This window comes from Vombatus ursinus, unplaced genomic scaffold (genome assembly GCF_900497805.2).
Source record: "Vombatus ursinus unplaced genomic scaffold, bare-nosed wombat genome assembly UNPS02010639.1, whole genome shotgun sequence".
In the NCBI taxonomy this organism is placed as follows: domain Eukaryota; kingdom Metazoa; phylum Chordata; class Mammalia; order Diprotodontia; family Vombatidae; genus Vombatus; species Vombatus ursinus.
This window is the reverse complement of record NW_020950417.1, coordinates 549,883-573,591: the sequence shown is the minus strand read 5'-3', so window position 1 is coordinate 573,591 and position 23,709 is coordinate 549,883. Positions and strand designations below refer to the sequence as shown.

General features: G+C 41.6%; 1 protein-coding gene across 3 annotated transcripts in view; it reads right to left on the bottom strand.

Moving 5' to 3' along the window:
- Positions 1–23,709, bottom strand: part of BCAR3 (BCAR3, NSP family adaptor protein) — a 167,669-nt gene that overhangs the window by 62,874 nt on the left and 81,086 nt on the right. Inside the window, exon 1 of one of the 3 annotated variants that reach the window (XM_027854890.1) lies at positions 12,568–13,159. The exons of the other annotated variants lie outside the window; for them this stretch is intronic. Coding sequence (XP_027710691.1) covers positions 12,568–12,651 — 84 coding nt within the window. The 5' untranslated portion in view covers positions 12,652–13,159. Of the gene's footprint in view, positions 1–12,567; positions 13,160–23,709 lie in introns of those variants that run through there. 3 annotated transcript variants of the gene reach the window in all.

Here is a 23,709-nt window from a genome sequence, read left to right as displayed (position 1 = left end):
CATTCATTCATTCATTCATTCATTCATTCATTCATTCATTCATTCATCAGTGAATAAAAACAATCATTTTTCTAAGCACCTACTCTGTGGCAGCAGTGGCACGCAGTGACAAAGGAAACATGCCCTACCCTCAAACAGCTTACCGTTCTGCCATCCAGGGTCAAGCAAAAGCAGTCTCATGCTTCTTGCACATAATAAGCCTGCAGGTACTTGAATAGCTATTAGGTTACCCCTCCCCCGTAAGTCTTCTTTTCTCTATGCTAAACATCATCAGCCCCTTTAAATCCTCATAGGGCAGGGGCTCATATTCACTGAATTCACTGCTTCTAAAATGTGATACTCAGAACTGACCACAATTCCCCAGATTTTGTTTAACTAGAACAGAGTAAAGAAAGATTATTATCTCCCTCATTCTAGACATTAATGCCTCTCTTAATGCAATCTAAAGTTGCATTTGTTTTCTTGGCTCCCATGTCACACTAACAATTCATATTCATTGAGCTTACAATTCCATAAACACATCCTTACTCCCTTCCCTCCTGTTCTAGATCTTCCAGCTGGTCCTCCTGCCTCAAGTCTCTCCCCACTCTAGTCTATCCTCTATCCAGATGCCAAATGACCTTCCTAAAGCATAGGTCTGACCACAGCTTCCTTAATAAATAAACCCCAAGGACCCCTATTACCTCCAGGGTCAAATATAAAACCTCTTTGTTCAGATTTTAGAGTCCTTTCCAACTTAGTCCCTTCCTACCTTTCCAACTTTCTAACACTTTACTCCCGTCCACAAATGGGAGGGGATACAGGGGCATCGGCCTTCATGCTGTTCCCCAAACTCATTCTGTCTCTTGACTGCCTTTTGGCTGGCTGGTCCCCAAGCCTGGGATGCTTTTTCTCCTCCCCTTGGTCTCCTGGCTTCCTTGAAGACACAATTCATGTCCCACCTTCTGCCAATGTTTTTTCCTGACAATTCCTTCCCTTCACTCTTTGCCCCCCAATGCTGGGGCCTTCTCTGTGAGATTACCTCTCATTTCACTGTATATATATCTCCTATGTTTATAGTTGTTTACATATTTTTTCTCCCATTAGAATGTGAGCTCCTTGAGGGATGGAACTGTGGTTTTGCCTCCTACCCCATCCAATACCTTTTTTATCTCCAGAACTTAGTATGGTGCCTGGCACATAGTAGGCACTTAATACATGCTTATTGATTCATTGGATAATTGATCTTTTCCACAAAAAGTGTTGCCTACCTCCCCTCCATCCTGTACTTTGAAGGTATTTTTTTTTTAAAAAGGGTAAGACTAAATTTATCCCTATTAAATTTTATCTTATTGATTTAGCCCATTTATTATTCTAACCTTTCAAGCCATTTTTTGGGATCCTGATGCTGTCATTCAACAGATTAACTCTCCTTATCAGTTACGTATTACAAATTTGATAAGCATACAAGTCACTAATAAAAAAAATATTCCACAGCATGAGGCCATAAACAGGTAGGTCCCCGAAGCTCTTTGTTGGAGATTCCCCACCCCCTATACCAAATAGCCATCTTGGAGTAACGTCATTCAATCATTTCTTAATCGACCTAACCATACCATATAATGTAGTCCACATCTCTGCATCTTGTACATAAGTATATAGCACTTAGTCAAATGCCTGGCTAATCCTTGATCTACCAGTCAAGCAAACCTGTTAAACGAAAGGGCAATAAAGTTAATCTGGGGTTGGGTTCTTGAAAAAGTCATACTGACTCTTAGTGATCACTTTCTCTTTTTAAACGTTCAGAAACCATTTCTTTCCCTATGTGTATGTCCTGGCTTGCTCTCCCAGGGCCAGGCAGGAACTTCAGAGTTCCCAGTGGTAATGCTGAGGGGTTGAGTGTCTCTCTTCTCTACTGCCATTGGTTCAAACCCTCATTGGCTGTGTTTCTTGACCCCCACACCCATTGATTATTGCTCCAGTTCCAGTTAACCATCAGAATATTGATTAGCTTGCACGAAGCTAAAATTTACTTCAAAGATATAGCAAAAACAAACATGCATACATTTTCACCAACACCTGGAAGGAATATTCTCCCCAACACCACTTCAATCTCAGTTCCTACATCTGATTGGTCCCACCAAGTTCATGTCCAGTTGCAGCATGAATGCCAAACTCAGCTTCCAAGATCACTCCTTGCTCAGAGGGGCATCAAGTTGGTCTGGCTGCAAAAGCCACTCTATTCTTACTTTTGTGGCTCTCTCTTCTTACCTTTCAAAATCCCCAAGGTTGGGCACTCCAATCTCCTTCAACTTAAAGGGGAAAATAACCATCATAGAGACTAAAGACCAAAGCCCTTTCAGAAAGGCCATGTGGCCTCAGAGAAGAGAAAGCCTCATGATCTCTTCTTCTCTTAAAGCATGGTCTCTCACTGGATGTTATCACATCACTAAAATGAATCTGAGAACAATGAGGCAAAGAAAGATGGTAGAAAACAACTAATATCTTTTAAATGCCTCTATAGCCAATCAAAGGCCTCTACTTCATACCACAGGATTAGCTGACCAGAACCAGATATATGCATCCACCACAGTCTCTCCAAGGTTCTCCCTTACAGGTAAATATGTACTGGAGTTGGTTAGTAATGGCTTGAGCCAATTGTTAAAATTCAGTGTAAGCATTTACACCTCAGAAATCAGCAAACACTACACTATCAAAGTCTGGTTTGTGTTTCGCTGTTGAATAGAATTTAAAAAGTGATGGAGAAACTTAATAATACAGATTAAATTTAAAAGTGTGCCACAAGTTTTCAGAAAGCTTGTTGTTAAACATTTACTAGCACACCACTGCTTACATGTCATCATGACTCTCCCACAAGCAAGCTCCCTAACTTCTCTAACAGAGAGTGGTTCTGTCCTGCTGCCAGACTGTTACACTTTACACTTTAATAATAACGTTTCACTATTTTTGTAGCACTCAAAGTCCACACTGAGATGTATAGACTCCACTCTTCCTCTTAACTTGGGATTCATTTCCCAGGTGATTTAGTCTGTCTTTCTCAGTTTTGGCAGATAGCATACCTGCTCAGGCTGTAACAGGTCCATTTAAGACATCATTAAGCAGGGACTTGTCACCATGGACAAAACTATCAGTCACCATTTTTGAGGATAAAGCTAGTCTCGAGTTCTCCTCCAAGGCTGTGTGGCTGATTTAGAATTCCATCTTTGTGACAGTCAACTAAAATCAGACTACACTCTTTGAATTTTAGACTTCACCAATGCCCCCACCCCTGTCTCCCACTCTCTACCCCTCAAAAAAACCTCTGTCACTGTAACTAGTCCCTTTTTACTGGGGGCTCTGGGGCACAAATCAAGTCACAAATGTAAATGACACTTTAGCCTGAACTGCAATACTCAGGTTTATATTTATCATTGTGGCTTTACCAGTGTTAGATATTAATAGGCAGACTCTCTGACCCATGTACAATGTCAATGGGAAATCTTTACCGAGAACTCTCCCGTGTCCTACCCAATACTAAGCTGAGCTTTGCCTGCCCCCAAAATAAAACTTACCATATTAAAAAAATGGTCATTATGTGACCAGTTTTTGGTCACATAATGACCCATGACCACAAAAATATAGCCATTAGTATATGACCATACCCTTCCACCCGAGTGCTCAATTTTCCTTGGACTTGATTGATCATCAGAGAATCAAGGGATATTCTAGTCTTGGAGCCAGAAAGGACTTCAGAGCTCATCTAAGACATTGCCTTCATTTTACAGAAGAAGAAAGTGAGCCCCAGAGAGGATAAGGGTCTTGCCCAAGGTGACTTGCCACTTCTATGGCAGGGCATGGATTTGGACCCAGGTCTTCTGACTCTAACTGCAGTACTTTTTTCTGAGTAGTAACTCTTCTGTGACACATGTGACAACCCTGAAGCCAAGCTTATAGCATCATAGAATCACAGGACCCAAGCCCCCAACTAAAAAGAATAGTCTAAGTCAAGATCATCTAATCTCCCTTGTTTACAGATGAGAAAATTGAGGCCCAGGGAGAGAAAGTGATATTCCCAAGGTTATACAGGTAACAGATTCTGTTGTTCAGCTGTTTCAGTTGTGTCTGACTCTTCGTGACCCATTTGGGGTTTTCTTAGCAGAGATACTGGAGTGGTTTGTCATTTCCTTCTCCTGCTCATTTTTATGGATGAGAAACTGAGACAAACAGAGTTAAGTGACTTGCCCAGGGTCACACAGCTAATAAGTATGTGTGGCTCTCTCTTCTTACCTTTCAAAATCCCCAAGGTTGGGCACTCCTTCAACTAAAAGGGGAAAATAACAATCACAGAGCCTAACGACCAAAGCCCTTTCAGAAAGGCCATGTGGCCTCAGAGAAGAGAAAGCCTCATGATTTGAACTCAGGTCTTCCTGACTCCAGGCCCAGGATTCTATTCACACCAAGATTCTAATCCAGGTTGTCTGATTTAAGAGGCAACAAACTTTTCTGTTTATTTTGTTTTCTCACTCAGACGAGTAACTAGCAAATTTGTGATCGGCAATTATGCACATCTTTCTTTGTAAGTTCCCCACCTAGTTCTCTAACAGAAGCACACCTGACCTAGCCAAAAGGCAGTGTGGTACAACAGAAAGAAATCAAGAGAGAATCTGAATTCACATCCTAACTTTGCCACTTTCTATAACCTGTGTGACCTTATGTAATATGCACTTAATAAATGTTTATTGAATTGAATGAACTTCTCTGGGCTCCATTTCTTCACCTGTAAATATGAAGCTGAAGATGGTCTTTCAAGGCTTTAATCCCACCAAGAAAATCCCACAGTAGGCTCCTGAGAGATTCTGCTCAGAGGAAGCCCTGGTGTTCACAAATAAAGAGGTGGGGGGGCATAAAGGATGGGGATCTGGCCACAGAATCAGAAAAACCTGGATCCAAGTGCTGCTGCCCTTGATACCTACTAGCTGTGTGACCTTGGGAAAGTAATTTAACTTCTTGGTGTTCTCCAAACTCTAAAAATATGTTGCAAAGCAATTGGTGGTGTGTATTGGTAGGGGGAATTTCCTCCTCTCTGGCATTTCTCTGTGCCAATTAAATAAAAAATTCCTCCACCCCTACCCCCCACCCTCACACAAAAGCTTAGTAATAATAGCTCAGATTTGGTCAGACTGAATAAGTTACTATATTGTGTCCATCAGACCTACATTAGGGTACCATGTACTAAATTACTTCTCTGAGGCAATGCCAGAAAATAGGCCATCAGCTCATGGACCTTCACAACAACTAGCCAAAGATAAGTATTTCTACTTTACTGAAGGGAGAAATAAAGCCTGCTGAGATTATGTGGTTCTCTTAGGCTATCAGGCGAGCTAATGGTAACACTAGAAACAAAACCCGCAATCTCTAACCACAGGAAACTCTTTAGCACTATGTAACCTTCCCTTTCTACAGGCAATGAGTTACAGGATTTAAAATAGAAAAAGAAAAGAAATCTCACTCCTTTTACTAGCTGAACATGAAAAAAGAGAGGGAGGGAGAGAAGGTGAGAAAGAGAAAGATGAAAAAGATAGGGAGAGAGTATGTGAGGGAGAGATATGGAGAGAAAGAAAGGGAGAGAAAAAAGGAGAGTGAAAAAGAGAGAAAGAGAGAAGAGGGGGCAAAAGAGGGAAGAGAGATGAAAAAGAGGAGTGTGAGAGAGAAAAAGGTTTCAGGGAAAGATAGAGGAAGAATAGAAGGAAAAATAAAGAGGGAGAGAAGAACCAAAAAGAGAAGTCAAGGGAGGGAAAAAGGAGGGAGAAAGAGAAACAAAGAAGAAAAGAGAAGGAAAAAAGAGAAGGAAGAAAAGGAGAGGGGGAGAAAGAAGGCATTACTGTTTCTACCCTTATTATTTTTTAAGTTAAGCTCCTTAAGAATAGAGTCTACGTCCTAATACTTCTTCTGTATCCCAAACTCCTACCTTGTAAGTGGCACAAAGCAAATAGCTACTATTAGAATCAGAAAGCATTAAGTCCCAAAATGCTGGAGGACAATGAGATCCATGACCATTCAAGATCAGCCCAAGAATCTACATAGGAAAAACAAAATGGATGAAGAATGTTTGTTGTCCATGATGTGACATGCAGCTGGATGGACAGACAACTGTGTGCCAGGCACTGTGCTCAATGCTTTACAAATATTATCTCATTTGATCCTCACAACACTTCTAGGAAGTAAATGCTATTATTATCACGCCTCCCCATTTTACAGATGAACAAACTGAGGCACAGAGAGGTTAAGTGACTTTCCCAGGGTCACACAGCTTAAATGTCTGAGGCTAAATTTGAATTAAGGTCTTTCTGACTCCAGGCCCAGTACTCTATCCACTGTACCACCTACCTGCCTTGTGGCATTAAAGGTATCATTCAGTTTTCTGATCCACAAAATCAGAAAAGGAAGTAGGCTGGTCATGTAATAAGAGTGAGAAATAAGAGATAGATAACCTAACTGCCACAATGATACCTTTATAATGTTGAGACCTAGAAGAAAGCATTTCATCCATGGAGCACATCCTCTATTCAATTCAATTTGAATGCTTATTAAGCAGTTACTGCATGTAAAATACTGTGACAGATTACAGGGTTACAAAGGAAAAAAATCTCTTGCCTTTAATGAATTTCTATTCTTTTTTGAGGATACAGAATGAATGCAAGTAAATGCATGATTATTTGTAGAAGGAAGAGGAAGGGTATAATTACTGAGGCATTGTTGATGATCTCTAAAAGATTGTGGAAAATGGAAAATGTGCAGTAGAATTGGAGAAGGGCAAACATCCCAGTTTTCTAAAAAGAGAGTCAGCAACCTTTCCAAGTCAGCAAGCTTAACTCATGTTCCTGGCAAAATACTAGAAGGCATCATCAAAGGGATGGGGAGGAAATATCTAAGAAAGGGAACCCATGTTCATGAAGAGCCAGCATGACCTCATCAAGAACAGGTCACAGCAAGCTGACGTGATTTCCTTTTTTGATGGGGTTAGAAAGGCTGGCAGAGAAGGGACATGTAGATATGCAGAATTCACCTTGATTTCAGACAAGTATTTAACAAAGTCTATCATGCTATTCACATGGATGAGAAGAGACTTGGGCTACATGATGGTACAGTTAGGTGGATATGGGATGGACCCAAAAGATAATAATTGGTGGTTCAATAATAATTGGGGGGTGGGTCTCTAGTGGAGTACCCCATGGATCTATGCTTTTAAAGCATTTTATCAATGACTTGGATAAAAGTATAGACGGGTTTGCTCATCAAATTTACAGACAACACAGGATTGGGAAGGGTAACTAACCTGTTGGATAGCAGAGGCAAGATCCAAAGACACTACAGCAGGGGTGGAGAACCTGTGACCTCAAGGCCACATGTGGCCCTCTAGGTCCTCAAGTACAGCCCTTTGAATACAAATTTCACAGAATAAATCCTCTCAATAAAAGGATTTATTCTGTAAAACTTGGACTCAGTCAAAAGGCAGCACCCAAGGACCTAGAACGCCACATGTGGCCTCAACACCACAGGTTTCCCACCTCTGCACTAGACAGACTGGAATATTGGGTTAAATCTAATAGAACAGAATTTAACAAGGGGAAGCATAAAGTCTTCCAACTGTACTCACAAAATCAATTCCTTGAGTACAAGACTGAGAAGATACGGCTATCAAGTGACTCATCCTTAAAGGGTCTGGGAGTTTTTAAGGACTTCTAGTTCAACAAGAACCAACAGAATGAAATGATAGACAAAAAAAAAAAAAAGCTAATATGGTCAGTTCTGCTCTAATGCTTGTTTTGAAAACGTGTGAATTTGTTCCAATGAGACTGACATATTAGGAAACAAAACTCAAATTTTGAGTTTGCATATGTGTAATTTCTTCCACAAGAAACAGAGAGAGAACACAGAACACTCTACCACTTCACAATAAGTCACAAGATGCAACCGTCCCAATGTCCACTTCCACAAACCAACCTCAGGGCTTTTTCAAGATAAAATGCCATATTTATTGCACGTCTTCTGGTGCAATAGGAGCCATGGGCAGAGGAGGGCTGCATGCCCTCTGACCAAGGTCCAGAGTTGCTGCCTGTCCTTTGGTCTGCCCAGCTTTCGCTAGACTTTTCCAGTCACCCAAGTCATAGACATTGTCACTAGTGATGGTAGTATTTATATGCTTCTTAATCTTATTTATTATGTCATTGACAAAGTTTTTGAGCATTGGGTCCCTAACCCCATTTCCCCCCATAAGGCCTATGGTTTTTATTGTGTGATTCTGCATCCTACAGTGCTTTTGGGGAATGCATAAGTGGCATTATAGCAGAATTGGCTATACAGTATTAAATACCATTAAGAGAGTTACTGCTGCCCAGGAATGGAGAAGTGATAGCACCACAGTATTAGGCTCTGATCAGATCACATTTGGAACACCTAAAACTAATTAGATGATCATTTCTGGACTAAATAGGGAAAGACATTAGGAAAGACATTCATTATAAGCTGGAGAATGTCCAAAGGAAGATGATCATGATGGTAAAAGGTCTCAAGATCATGCCATATGAAGACAAATTGAAGGAACTGGAAGTGTTTACCCAAGAGAAGAGAGAATTTTGAGGTGAAATTTAGATTGTAAACTCCTTTAGGAGAGGGACTATGTTTCTTTCTATCTGTATTTGTATACCTAACACATACCACAGTGCCTGGCACAGAGCAGGTGCTTAATAAACATTTAATAAATTAATAAATGTCAATATTTAAAGGGCTAGAATGTGAAAGGCTCTAAAGGACAAAACTGGTTACAACGGATGGAAGTTTCAGAGAAGAAAATTTAAAGTTGGTGTAAGGAAATGACTTCCTAACAATGAGAGCTATTTAAAACTGGAATAGTTTTCAAGCTAAGACAGGATGACCACTTGAAAGGTATGCTATTGTGGGGATACTTTCTCAGATGGGGGTTAAACTAAATAGGCTATGAAAGTCCCTTCCAAGATTCCGTACCCACCTGGCAGGGGATAGGGGAATCAGGAAAGCTTATATGGAACAGGGACAAGAATGGAACAAGATGGCAGTATGGATGGGTTGTGATCTGCACCTTTGAACACAGCACTCACTAGGGAGAGAGGAAGAGAGGAAACAAGCACTTAAATAGTGCCTACTGTGTACCAACCCCAGTAATGAGATCACAGTTCATTAAAATATTGAGCCTGAATGTCACATAATAATGCTACAAAATCTAAATGTAAAATGATCTTCTAAATTTCTATTTCCATGGGACCTGGATTTGTAGGACCATTCTACTTGAATGACCTTAGCCAAGACACTTAACCTCTATGCCTTAGTATCCTCATCTGTAAAACAAAGAGGCTGGACTAAATGGACTCTTAGGTCCCTTCTAATTAGGAATCTGTCACCTCACAATCCTGTGACTCATATTAGTAAGACAACCCAGTACCCATCAGTGCCTATCAGAACTCCACTATGGAATTTAAAAATCAGGACACTGAACCATTGTAACTGGGGCCCCCCACATCCCCTGGAACACCCCATGTGAAGTATCCTTGTAAAGGCATCTAGGTGGCTCAGTGGATAGAGTACTGGATTTGGAGTCAAGAAGATTTGAGTTCACTTAACTTCTGTCTGCCTCAGTATCTTCAACTGTAAAATGAAGGTAATAATAGCACCTACCTCCCAGGGTTGTTGTGAGGATCAAATAAGAAATATCCATAAAGCACTTAGGACAGTGCTTGACATGTAATAGGAATGTTTATTCCCCTCTCCCTACCACTGTCCTTACCACCCCCAGTTATTTACCCTTCTTACTCCAAAGAACAATTTTTCTTCTATACCTATATGGGCCACATACTGGCAATCTGTCCATAGTCTTGATGTTGTTTTCTCCATTCTTATCATCCCTCTTAGTTCCCTTCTTGGGCCTATTTCCTTAAGGTCAGGAAATCCAATTATTTCCTGCCCCTGCTGATTACAGTAAGCTAACCAAACTTGTTCCAAGATACATCAAGTTGAAGTTCATTTGAGTATGCCCAATATATCCAAAAGTCTAGAATGTCTCTGCAAATAGCATCTTGTTTTCTGCAAGCGAGCAGCTATGATTGGTTTCTATGTATAAGACTTTTTATATTTTTAGTTCTCTTCCCATACAACAAAAACTATTAATACTGTTCCACTTTCTCCAGAGACAGTATGGATTAGACCAAATGGAAAGTTTCCATGACTACCTCAATGTTATTTTTGGTATGAGATACTCTGTCAAGTTCAGCAATACACGTGGTCAAGAATTGTGGCTTTATTTCCGCTTTGCTATCAGACAATCAATCCCAATTTAATTTCAAAGCTCAAATAGCAACGGAAACTAATTAGGAGCAGCAAGATCTGAAATCCCTAATTAAAGCGGAAGTCAATAAAGCCATAAGCGTTATCATTGGGACAACCACCAGCAGGATGGAGCCCCACACAAAAGTAGAGAATTTTTTTCCCAGATAATTAGCAAAGCAAAAGTGGGGAGGAGAGAAGGAGAAAAGCATTTGGAGGACACAAGGCAGAAAACAAAGTCAGGACAGAAAGATTCTATTTCTGATTCTGACATTACTTGCTCTTAAAACAAGTTGAGGAACTTCTCTGTACCACACAGCCTCAAAGGAAAAGGATGAACAATTGTAAGGAGCACCCTCTGGGGAGTGTGTGATATTTACCCTGGCACCTAAATGCAGTGGGAGGGGCTGCAGCCTCACTGGGAGGACTGTCTAAATTGGCGAGCTAAATAGGATCATAGATTTAGAGCCAGAAGACAGTTTGGAGTTCATCTTGTCTAACTCCTCAATTTTTAATATGAGGAAATTGAGATCCAGGCAGGTTAAGTGATTGATTGCCCAGGCAAATAGGTAATATATGGCGGAAATCTAACTCAGGTCCTATACCTCCAAGTCCAGTGCTTTCCCCCCCACTGTACCACACAGGAAAGTAGGGCTCATTGCAAATAGTCCAAGAAATGTTTTTGTACTCATGTACGAATCCCATAAATGCAGGGGAGCAGGCCTGCTGAGCCAAAAGCTCAACCCTGTCCCCTCTTGTTGCCGTATGGGCCAAATGTTGAATTGCCGACTGTATTTACCAGAAGTGGATCTGTGCAAAAACCTTCTATTAACAGTGAAATACTAGGGCCAACTCCAGAAGTGTACATGTCCCAAAGGACCAGCTTGGGTATTTTTGACAGCTTTAAAATAATGTTAATGGTCTGACTTCATCTAACTCAAGCCAAAGGGATTCGCATTTAGGCCAGAAACCACATGGCCACTCCACTGGCTGCAGGGATAGCAAAGGGACTCTTAAGTGAATAAGGGATTGTTTCTCCCTGATGGTTATATATACTTTTCTTATCTCAGAATTTCTTGATAAAGAAAAATTAGCTTTGAGCGTGAGTTGAAAAGCAGAGTCAGGCTGTCACTTCAGGCCCTCTCTTCAGCTAGCCTATATTCACTGGAGATTTCCCCCCCCTCTTTTCTTTAAAACATAATTATCTTGTAAGAGCATAGTAAAGAGGAAACAGAATTCAGTAACCCTGAAATGGCTTTTTGGATGCAAATGGGGACAGAGATAGAGATGGAGATAGATGGGCGCGCGCGCACGCACACACACACACACACACACACACAGCAAGAGAGACAGGGTGGGAGGGAGAATGAGAGAGAGACAGAGACAGAGAGACACAGAGAGATCTTGATGTAAAGATAGAGATAACTCTCTGGAGAACTTTCCAAATCCAACTTTCTGTGAGTTAAAATCAGATCTGAAAAGTCATTACCAGAGAGGCAAGCCCCAAAATAAAGGGAAGCTTGGTTCACTTTCATTCTGTTTGTATTTCAAAGTCAGGCAATTACAATGCAAATAGCATTCATTAGCATAGTTCTGTCTATCAATGGAATTACTCACATGAAGCCATAATATTCTTAGCAAGGTTAAAAAAAAAAAGAGTGTACTGACATGGTCTTTTAGTACTGAATGTCTTCTGGGGTTGGGGAAGAGGTTACTTTAACTGTTTCAAGGATGAGAAAGAGTTCAGCCACTAAGACAAGCTAATCTTAGTTCCTAATTTAAATGAATTAGCATTCACTATGACATATGCATCTTACACACACATACACACACACACACACACACACACACACACACACACCAATTGGAACACAAGCAAGAAGTCTGACCTAGCTATCTAATGTTCAGTATAAAAAAAAAGAAAAAAAATATAACTCCATCTTGCCGCAGGCACTTTGGAATAAAGTTATTTAACCCAAGCAGTCAGGCAGCATCCTAAAAAAAAAAAAAAGAGAGATCTTCTAAGAGCCACAGAGCCATTTCCAGATGAGTACCACTGGATAGTATTTCCAGCAGAGTTTCACATTAGGTGCATAGCAAGACCCATCACTCCAAAAAAGACACCTGGGCTTATGCACCCGAACTGACAGCTGTAAACTTTTGATGTGTCTTTTAGAGGACTCCCATTGGTGATGGGAGCACTAAGGATGCCTCATCTCAGACCCTCCTTACCTTCACTCCAATGACAGATTTCCGGTGATAAAAGCAGCACAAGGCTGCCGAGAGTGTATGAAAAGCATTGCATTCCTTAGGCATCTTCCAATTTTCTGGCCCAGAGACCACACGCTTTCTTTAGGGTTCAAAGACAAGAGGCTTCAGAAGTTTTCTGGGAGCTCCCTCCCAGCCAGCATAGCCCGTTGCTTGCCCCGGCTGTTTCTGCTGCTGCTGCTGCTGCTGCTGCCTCCTTGGGCTATGGGAGCTCTCTCCTTCTCCAGATCAGGGTGGGACTGTTCCCCACCCCCCCCTCCACCCCAGCCAAAGCCTGTAACGATCAACTCTCTCAATCCTGACATGCTTGTGTCCAGCCTGCCATGGAGATTGTGCCAAAAGCCCTCATGTGACCAGCCACTCTCCAATGAAATTCTAACCCCTCCAAGGAGAGGCTCTGCTCTTTGGCTGTCCCTTGAATTCAGAGACCCTGAGGACAAAACCCTTCAACCACAAACCACAGGCAGCCTTCCCTTCACAATCCTGGACCTTCATGAAGTACTCTGCTCCTTTCCGCCTGTCACTTGAGCTGAGCCCTCTTTGAATCAGAGAGGTTTTAGAGAACAAGGTAAATCACACCAATCATTCAGTCTCACTAAACAAATGGGACTAGTTTGAAAGACGGTGCTGGTTTAAGGGCTACCAGGTCACCAGGTCTGGCCCCTTTCCTCGGGGTAACTAATGTCCTAGCTAACCTAGGTAGGGGGGAAAGGAGGAAAAGGAAAACACCCAGATGACCGCACTGACAAGGCTGTTTATTTTTAATTAGGATACTCCTGGCAGCCAGTTGTAGGGAAAACACAAAACCCAGCTGATAACATTGGCACAGTCATTAGCTATTGGCAAAGCAACACTGCCTTTTGGTGTTTAATTAGCAGGTCTGTCAGCAAATACCCAGAGCCGTGTACCCAGCCCACATGGCCCCGCAAGCTGTCGGGAGGCAGCCGGGACCAGGTTGTATTACTGGCTTTTGACACGACTCAGAATGGGCAAATGGATTTTGTCAAAACCGCAAGGTGCCCTTTCTTTGACGTTCTGTTTTTTTTTATGCTAGGTGGCATAGTGGATAGGGTCTGAAGTCAGGAGGACTCATCTTCCTGAGTTCAAATCTGCCCTCAAACACTTAGTAGGTGTATGACCCTGGGCAAGTCACTTAACCTTTCAGTTTCCTCATCTGTCAAATGAGCTGCAGAAGGAAGCAGCAAATATCTTTGCCAAGAAAACTCCAAATGGGGTCACGGAGAGTCAGACACGACTGAAAAATGACTCAGCGACAGCAGCAGCAGCAACAACACTATCCCAACCAAAATAAAAATGAGCCCCCATCAATGAAAAGCAGGGGAGACCTCGTGCAAGTCCTTTGGCTAAGAAGGATCCCATAAGCAAGGCCCCATGAGGAGCTTCAGCTGGAGATAACCTGTTTTCTCTTTGGTTCCTGGAGCAATGGCCCTAAAAGTTTCTGGTTTTTTATTGAATCCAGCTTTCTGCCTGAAGCTATTCCTTCTTTTCAGTTCCAAATGTTCACTTTCTGTGGCTGCTGTGTCCCAAAAAGGGCATAAATTCTGCTGTTCTCTATAACCAGGGACAGGCAGCAACTTGCCGTGCAGTAGAAACTGAGCTGTATTCAGTTCAGCAAGGAGCCGGACCAGATGAGACACGATGGAGGTATGAAAAGCATTCAAGAGGATTAGCATCAGCTCTTCAGAAGGCCTCTACTTGTGACCAACTGAGTCCTCTGCCTGTGAAAATAGGTTGTTTGCTCAACTGCCCGGTTGGGTAGCTCCTGAGCTAAAAGGAAAGGGTGAAGAGATAAATTCAGTGCAGGGACAGAAACAGCCACTTAGCTTAAGGAATATGGAGTTGGGATGGAGGCAGAGGGAAGGAGCTTGATGGGACGGTGGAGAACAGGAAGTCTTCCTGAGAACAGCAATGGTGTAGGAATATGATGGCCATGAACCATTCTGGTCTCATCTCTGATTTCTTCTCTTGTATAGTCCCACTGGACATGACTGCCCTTTCTGCTTTCTGCAGTTCATCTCAACTGGACTTGTCTCTGTTCCTCACATACAACAGTCCATCTCCAGCCTTTCCACTGTCCATCCTCCATGCCTGGAATGCATTTCCTCCTGACTTCTGAAGCCCTTAAGATGCAGCTTAGACATCATCTGCAAGAAGCCTTTCTGGATTTCCCTAATGGCTAGGGCTATTTCCCCCAAATTTTCTTGTAGTTAACTAATTTGTGTATGTATGTAGGTATATATTTATTAACTTTATATTTATGCTGTATATATTTTCATCTGTACTTTTTTATCTCTCCCATTAGAAGCATTCCCTCATTCTCCTCATCACATATCTTCCCTTTCCGTCCATTTTAGAGATGGCACAGTGGATGATAGAGCATTGAACTTGGAGTCAAGAAGACTTGAGTTCAAATCCAGCCTCAAAATTTACTAGCTGTGTGACCTTGGGCAAGTAATTTTACTTCTATTCGCCTCAGTTTCCTCATCCAAAAAAAGGGGGTCACAAGAGCACCTACTTTCCAGAGTTGTGAGGATAAAATGAAATATTTGTAATGTGCTTTGCAATCCTTAAAAGTTCTATAAATACTAGCTATTATTATATCCAGGGCAGCTCGGTGGTGCAGTGGATAGAGTGACAGGCCTGGATTCAGGAAGACCCGAGTTCAAATTTGGCCTGACATGTACTAGCTGTGTGTTCCTAGGCGAGTCACTTAACCCTGTTGCCTCAATTTTCTCATCTGTAAAATGAGCTGGAGAAGGAAATGACAAATCTCGTATCTTTGCCAAGAAAACCCCAAACGAGGTCACAAGAGTCAGACTCAACTGAAAATGACTAAACAGCTTAACCTTAATCTCTATTCCTCATAGAGTTAAAGCTTCTGAGGTGCCTAGTTTGGCTTCCCTTTTCTAAATAGTTTCCACATATTTTGTAGATCTTGTTCCATAATCCCCTTTTTCTATTGTGCCTCACTCTTTATTACTGTAGGTGATAGAGAAGATATTGCCCTACGGTAGGAATTTTCCTCAATGTCCCCAATTGTGCAGTTTATTAGTCACCTTTGCCCTCCCTGTGGTCATTTATTTTTAGTCCCCCTCTGCCATGAAATCTCCTCTCCGGGCCCATGTCCTCTTGACTTTCTGGGTGTCAGTTGCCCCAGGAGTTCTGATTCCCCTTCACCTGAAGCAGAATGAAGGGGACTGTCTCAGTAACAAAAACCTGATGATTATACCCATTGCAAAGTCCCCATTTCCCTTTAAAGAACATCTCTTTTCTCCCATGGGAACATCCATCAGTGGTACCCTTTTCCACCACCGAAACAAAGAATCCCCCCTTTCTTTCCCTCTGTTTCAACCCTCAGCCCCTCCTTACTCATTCTCTTCTTAGGATCTCTTCTTTCTGAGACTCAGCCGTTATCTTTCCCCTCGCTGTTAACCTTTGATGTGATTAGGGTGCCTCACACATTGCCCTCTCTCTTCTTCCTCTTCTCTCCCTTTTTATATGTCCTCTCATTTTGTAATTTGGTCGCACAAAAGCACTCATTACCTCTAGGCAGAGTGTTGGGAGGTTTAGTCTTATTTCTCCACAATTACTTCTAACTGACTTCTGCTTTTACTTGTCTCCTTGTGTACTTTTAGGTAAAAAAAAAATCTCTAAATGGTCTCTCTGTTGTTATTTTGTTGTCCCTTCCTTGGTTGCTGTGTTTATGTACCCTTCTTGTATTTCTGTTGTCTGGGCCATTTGAAAAGCAAGTGATTTGTTCAGGTCTAGCTTTCTTTCTAGGAATGCTCTGGAATGCCTTTTTTGTTATTGAACATCTATATCTTTTTTTCCCATAAATGATCAGTTTCAGATCTGCAGAGTAGGTCACCTTGGGTTGTTTCCTGAGGCCCTTTAGTCTTCAGAGAACATTATTACATTTCCTCTTGTGGTTTCTTGTGGGTTCAGAATAGTCTTGTGTTATTTGAATTTCCTTTATATTTGAAGGACTTTTTCCTGTTCACCAGCAGAAATGGTTGTTTGTCATGGGGATTGTTCAATTTAACGTCTATGTGTCTGGGAGTTTGAAGCATAGGGTTTTATCCTGGAGGCAACCTGTGGATTTGATTAGCATTTTGTGTGTGTGTGTCTGTGTGTGTTGTGTGTGTTTTGTGTGTGTGTGTGTGTGTGTGTGTGTGTGTTCAGAAGTTCTGGGAAGTTTTCTTGTGTTATTTCTTACATTAGGGTGTTCAGGTATTTTGACTTGCAGTGATTTTCTGGGAAACTTATAAAAATCCTTAAGTTGTGTCTATACATCCTGTCTTGAAGGTCATTATGCTTTGCTTATCTGGAGATCATGTTTTCTTTCAACATTATTGCTCTTTTCTTCTCTTCCAGATTGTCTTTCACTTCCATGCATTTGCATTCCCAATCAATTATTCTCTGTTTTGTTTCTTTGGCGAGATTTGCATACTGGATTCAAATTTTTCTCATTCTGCCAATTATTTCTGCTGTACATGCCATAAATTCTGCTTTCACAATTCTTATTTTTCTTTTCAACCATTCAGGAACATTCTGTTGTGATTCTGTGCTCTTTTGGAATCAATAGGGTCTTCTGTCTTATCAGGTGCCGATTGATCTTCCTTTATCTTACAATATTTATTCATAGTTGGCTAGATACCTTTAGCTGATCAGGAGGCCGTGTTCCCTTCTGTTGTTAATATTTTCTCTACTAATCTATCTGTCTATGCATAAGATCTTTGCAAAGATCCTGAGATCTTTGTAATCCTGTCCCATAAAAACACTAATTCACCTGTGGGCCAAGTGTTGTGAGGTTTAGTCTTGTTTCTCCATGATTCTCCTTATATTTCTCTATTGCTCACTTTCTATCTACTTTCCCTTTTATGTCAGTTTCTCTGGGGGCAGGAAATCAAAGCCATCTCTGCTGGACAATTCACATTTCACTGGCTTCACTCCATGCCCCAAGTGATTTCTTAGGGCAGAGAACTGGCCCCAGCTAGATACTGGCCCCTTTCTCTCAAGCTTAGTGAAATGTTCCACACACAAGCTACCCCAGTTCTCTCTATTCCTCAATTTTCTAGCTGATGACTATTGCAGGACAGGGTACTGTCTGGCTGCTGACCAGACAGCAGGTTCTGCCTTTTAGTTTTCTGCTATAATGGAAGAAGGGAAGAGTTCAGTTACAAGCTCAAGAACAGGTATGTATAGTCCTGCCAGATTATTGTGGGTCATGGGGCAGGGGGTACTATGGATTAGCTCTTTCTGTTTTTAATTCATCATGTTTTTTACTTTTTTAGCATTCCTGGTGTCTTAGCCTGGTGGAGACAGCTGAAATTGCTTTTATCTCGTGTACATAATTCCTATCTAGGAGGTATTTGAGAGGCTGAAAATGTATAATTCTCCATCTTGTTCATGTGATCTGGAAGTCTCTTCAGCATTAGAATCTAAACTTGTTATCAGAGATTGTTCCATTCTTTACACTTGCATCCCTGGTGCACAACACAGTGTTTGGCACATAGTAGGTGCTTAAATACCTGCTGATTAATTTTAAGTGGCTCCTGGAGCTATAACTATTAGTTCTGGCTCCTGGGGCAATCACTACAAAACAGGATCACAGATTTAGAGCTAGAAGGGAACTTAGAGGCCAGAGTCTAACCCCCTCTTTTTTCAGATGAGAAAACATGTCTACAGTTAAGAAGCTTGCCCAAAGTTACATAGAGAGTAAGTATTTGTGGACCTGAACCCAGATCCTTCAACTCCAAATTCGATACACTTTCTACCCTACCTCCTAAACGCAAAGGGGCAAGCCCTCTAAAATGAAACTCCCAGTCAGAAAAGCACTGGGGAGGAGAGTAGGGATGTCTACCTCAATCCTCAGGACACAAGGTCCCATAAATTAGAGGCAGAGACCATGGTACGCCGTGAGGCTGCTGTGGGGGAAGGAAGCTTTTGTTTTTCTTGCTTACTAGGTGCTGAGCTCAGCTGTTTCTATCTGCTGGAGTACCATGTGCCACCAATGCTCTCTAAATAATAGCACCCATTGCCCCTACCCTAGGTATAGCCAATCCTAACACATACATTGAAATAGGATATTCAACAGGAACTCATTTATCTGGTGGCTGGAACTCTAGCATCTAGAATACAACCTGTAAATCAGGAAGCCAGTGACTAAAAGTGGAAAGTAAAAGAGCTCATGGCTGGAAAGGTAGCAGAACTCTAGAGATTTCTAGTCATCTAGTCCAACCCTCATTTTAAAGATGAGGAAACTGGGGGGGGGGGAGTAGGGAAAAGTGACCGTCCTCAGAGATGGGCTAATCCAACCCCTTCACTGTGGGCATAGGAGACCCCAGCCTCACTCACTGAAGAACTAGGACTGCTGATGGTGTCCAGGAGTCCCAGGGAGGCAACAGGCACCAAAATTACACAAAGCAGAATTAAGAACTCAGAGCAGTTTGGCTCTAGTATGGGGTTGTTGCTCAGTGTGTTTGTAGCTTCCTGACCCCATATCTGGGTTCCTTGCGAAAGATTCCAGAGTGGTTTACCATTTCCTTCTCCAGCTCATTTTACAGATGAGGAAATTGAGGCAAACAGGGTTAAGTGACTTGCCCAGGGTCACACAGTTAGTACGTGTCTGAGGCCGGACTGGAACTCAGGTCTTCCTGAGGTCTGTCCACTGAGCCTCCTAGCTGTTCCCAAGGGGGTTTACTAAACTCTAACAGCTGTCCCCAAGGTAAGGGAGGAGTATAAGGTGCAAAGGAGAGCTCAGAGTGCTATGGAGCAGGGTTTGTGGTACAGTTAAGAAAAATTTCAATCAAAAGTTAAATTCTTTTTTTTTCTTTCCCCTTAGGCTAGTGAGCTTATTATTTTTTAAAATTAATTTATTTTGAATTATCCAAAATGAAAGGAAATATCTTTGAGCATTTCGTGTGCAAGGAACATATAGCATAGAAACAACTAAAGGGAGAACTAAACAAATGGGGTGGGGGGAAGAAAAAGAAATTCCAGAAAACAAAGTAGATGAGATAGAACACAGTAGGTCTACGAGAGTCAAGACTCAGATAGGGGTGAGAATAAGAGGGGGAGGGTTTGGGCCAAGAGATGACTTGTCATATGGGAGGAGCTAATATGTCTCATGTAGGTGGAATGTCCTGGGCTAGGCCTATGAGTTGGAGAGAAGGAGCCCAAGAAGATGGGCTCATTACAAACTAAAGAAAAAATTCCAGGCCTATTTGGGAATTGGAACAGCGCTTTTGACGATCCCTAACTAAACACGGGCACCAAGTAGCCGCACGTATTTTTTTTTCCCCCGCACATATTTTTAATACAATTATTCTCCTGGTCGTGCTGTCTGGTTGCTAATCACGGGAACACTACAATCTCTGAGGAATCAAAGCTATGGGTAACCCTGAGAGCAAGGGAGACACACATGGAGAAAATAGCATATAAGTAGGATGACACTTATTTACAAGAAGGTACAGCTAGGTGGCGCTATAGCGCATAGAACGCAAAGCCTGGAGTCAGGAAGATTCATCTCCCCAAGTTCAAATCTGGCCTCAGACACTTAATAGGTGTGTGACCCTGGGCAAGTCACTTAACCCTGTTGGCCTCAGTTTCCTTATCTGTAGAATGAGCTGGAGAAGGAAATGACAAACAACTCCAATATATTTGTCAAGAAAACCCCAAATGGGGTCACAAAGAGTTGGACGTGATTGAAATGACTAAACAACAACAAAAATGTACAAGAAGGGAAATTATTAAGGAAAGAAGTTATCACAATAGTAGATGGTGTAATGCAAAGGATAATAAATGGATGACCAGCCTGAGTGCTACTCTGGTACCCCCAATTACAAAAAGAACTAAAGGAAGGCTTTTGGCACAATGGGTAGGTCCTCCATGAGAGGACACGGCTAAGAATCCCACAGGATGACAAGGGGTGAATGAGCTCCAGTGAAATCACAGATCTTCTACAGCTTCAAAAGCTTCAGTCAGGCACTCATAACATGTCAATCATCTATAGTGGTGGTGATGTTGGTAGCAATCATGGTAATACTAATACATTGCAGCACATATGTAGTATCTACTATAGGCACTCTCCAAATATTATCTCATTTGATCCTTACAACACTCCTTGGGAGGAGGGTACTATTATTATCCCCATTTTACAAATTAGGAAACCGAGGCAAATACATTAAATGATTTGCCCAAGGTCATATAGGTTGTAATTATCTGAGGATAGATTTGAATTGTTGCTGTTCATCCTTTGTTTTTGAAGAGGACCAATGATATAATGATTGATGTCTTGACCAGTACATAAACTAGATTTAAGTGAGGCAGAGCCGTGCAAAGCTGTCAGCCTCACTGTCTTCTAGAGTCACTGAAATCCAGTGGCAAGACAAAAATCAAGATGGCATCAGGTCTTCCTGATGCCAGACCTAGTCTTCTATCCACTGTATCCCCTAGCTGCTCCAAATAAGGCAGAAGAATGATAGGGCTGGTCTAGAAGATTACTGGAGTTCTATTCCACCCTCACTCTCATGATTCCTCAATGAGGGCAGCTATATGAAGCGGTCCTACAATGATTGTTATAAAGTCATGATGTTTACACAGGCTCAGGTTCGGGATCTAGGCAGAGCTAGATAGAGTATCAGATCTCTAGTTAGAAAGTCCTTAAAAAAAAAAAAGTCCTGAGTTCAAATTTGCCCTCAAGCACTTATTAACCATGTGACCGTGGGTAAGTAACTTAACCTCTGTCTACATTCAGTTTTCCGATCCTCAAAATGGGGATAACAATAGTGTTTACCTCCCAGCATTGTAGAAGATAAAAAATAAGATAATCTATAAAATGCTCTAAAAACCTTAAAACACTATACAAGTGATATTTATTATTACTAGTCTTCTCCTTAGGTCATAGAATCATATATTCAGAGCTGGAAAGTACCTCAGAAGCCACAAATCCAACCCCCTCATTTTAAAGAGAGAGAAACTGAGGGCAAGGGAGGTAAGTGTCAGATGGGTAGCAAGTATAGAAATGGGATTTGCACCCAGGCCCTCTGACTCTAGACCCAATGCTCTTTCCATTGTACCACAGTCAACACAAGTTCCCATACACCTGGCCAGGTTTTTTCACACACCCCATTCACCCACTGCTTTCTATGCCAGAGTCTGAATTTCCTCAAGTAACAGCTACCCCTAAAAGTCGTTTAGCCAGAGGCCCTTCAGAAGTCCAATCTTAGTGGCAGCTCACATTTCTAGAGGTCCTTACATGGCTCTGCAATGTCAGGAAAAATTATTTTCCCACTTTGTGAAAGAATAAAAACAAAATTATGGAATATTTCCCTCGTGCCAAGCACTATTCTAAGCAATAGGAATAATAATATAAAAGTGAAATAGTCCCTCTACTCTTAGGGAGCTTACATTCTAATAAGAAGAAACAATACATGTAGGGGAGAAATGATCCAGAGAGTCTCCTCTGGGGAGTCACAAGAATGGTGAGTTGATCCATAAATTTGCACACCATTTCCAGAAGCAAGAGTGGTATTGATTGTACTAAGATGGAAAGCCTGAAGCTCAGATCTATTAAGTGAGTTTCCCAGAGTAACATAGCTAGTGAACATCTGAGCCCAGATATTCTGACTAGAGCTTTCCACTAATGCATGTAGCCTGTCCAAAAAGCAACCTCAGAAATCAACTAACCAATAAAAAATGTTTTTGATCCTTGACTGTGGATGGACATAGCATCATGAAGGATATTAAGAATTATAAAACATGGTCCTAGGATGTAAAACTAGGGCTAAAAAAGGACCTTAGAGATCCTTTAGTCCAACCCCACCCCTACCTGGTACAAGTGAGATGAGGCCCAAGGTCTCCCAGGTCATACAATGGCAGAGCCAGGATTTAAATTCAAATCCCTTAACCTGAATACTCTTTCCACTGTAAAGCTAGGAGTTTATATCTCAGAATTTATATCTAGTTGGAGAAATGGGACAAAGATGCTTAGAAAGAAGACATAATATGAAGCAGTATATGTGATATGTAATATATAAAAGGCAAAATCAATACACTGTGGGATGATATGGTCAGGGGAGCCTTCACAGAGAAGGGGAGCACCTGAGCTAAGCCTGGAAGAATGAGTAGGATTCCAAACGTGTTTGCCCTAACCGTTCTTTCTTCTATTAAGCAAAAACCCCTTCCTGCACAAAACAAAACACGCACACTCCTATGCTGCCTAGAGATCAGTCACACAAGCAGAAATACAGCACATTTGTCAGCTTCCTATGGCCCTTATCCTTTCTCTATACTTGCTAATGGCTTAAAGATGATATGGGAAGACTGAAGAGAGCTGGGGGTAAAGGAACCGTATTGGACACCTAAACATCCTTGACTGGGCAGCTCATTATTGACCTTGCTTAGGAAGCCAGTGAAACAGTTAGCCAAAAATTTCTGCTATGAAAAACCACTCCCCTTCTGCAATATTTTGCTGGTAGCTCTCTCTGAGGAGGTGAATGAATCCTAAAATGTCTGAACATAAAAACAAAAATAACCTACCCAAGAAAATGACATAGAATTAGTCTCTGCTCCTCTAGCATGAGCTTCCACTTAGAAGCATACAAAAGATAAACAGGTCACTGCTGAGACTCAAATGAAGCTTTCTTCCCTTTTTCTCTAGGAAATGTCTCTCTCAAGTGGAATGTGTTCCATCAGGATTAAAGGAAAAAGCTGATCCTGTTAGGTAACCATTTTCTAAGTATATTCCATCTGAGTCTTGGGCAAAAAGCAATTCCTGAAGCAGCACTCAGCCCTTTTAATCAATTTTTTCCAGAAATGGCTCAGAGACGGGAATAATTTATTATCATTGCCACTGAAGATAATAATTTCATGAAGGTATAAGATACCCTCTATTGAGTCTATCCCTTTTCCTAAAAGCATTTTGCCCATCCTAATCCATTCTTCACACTCATACCCATCATAATCATTGGAGAAACTGAGGGACAAAGCTGGATGCCTGGACCAGGGTCATACAGGGTTCAAAAAAGAGCCCACAAACACAGAAATAGGGATTCCCAGGTTTCATTTCTAGAACAAAGCCCC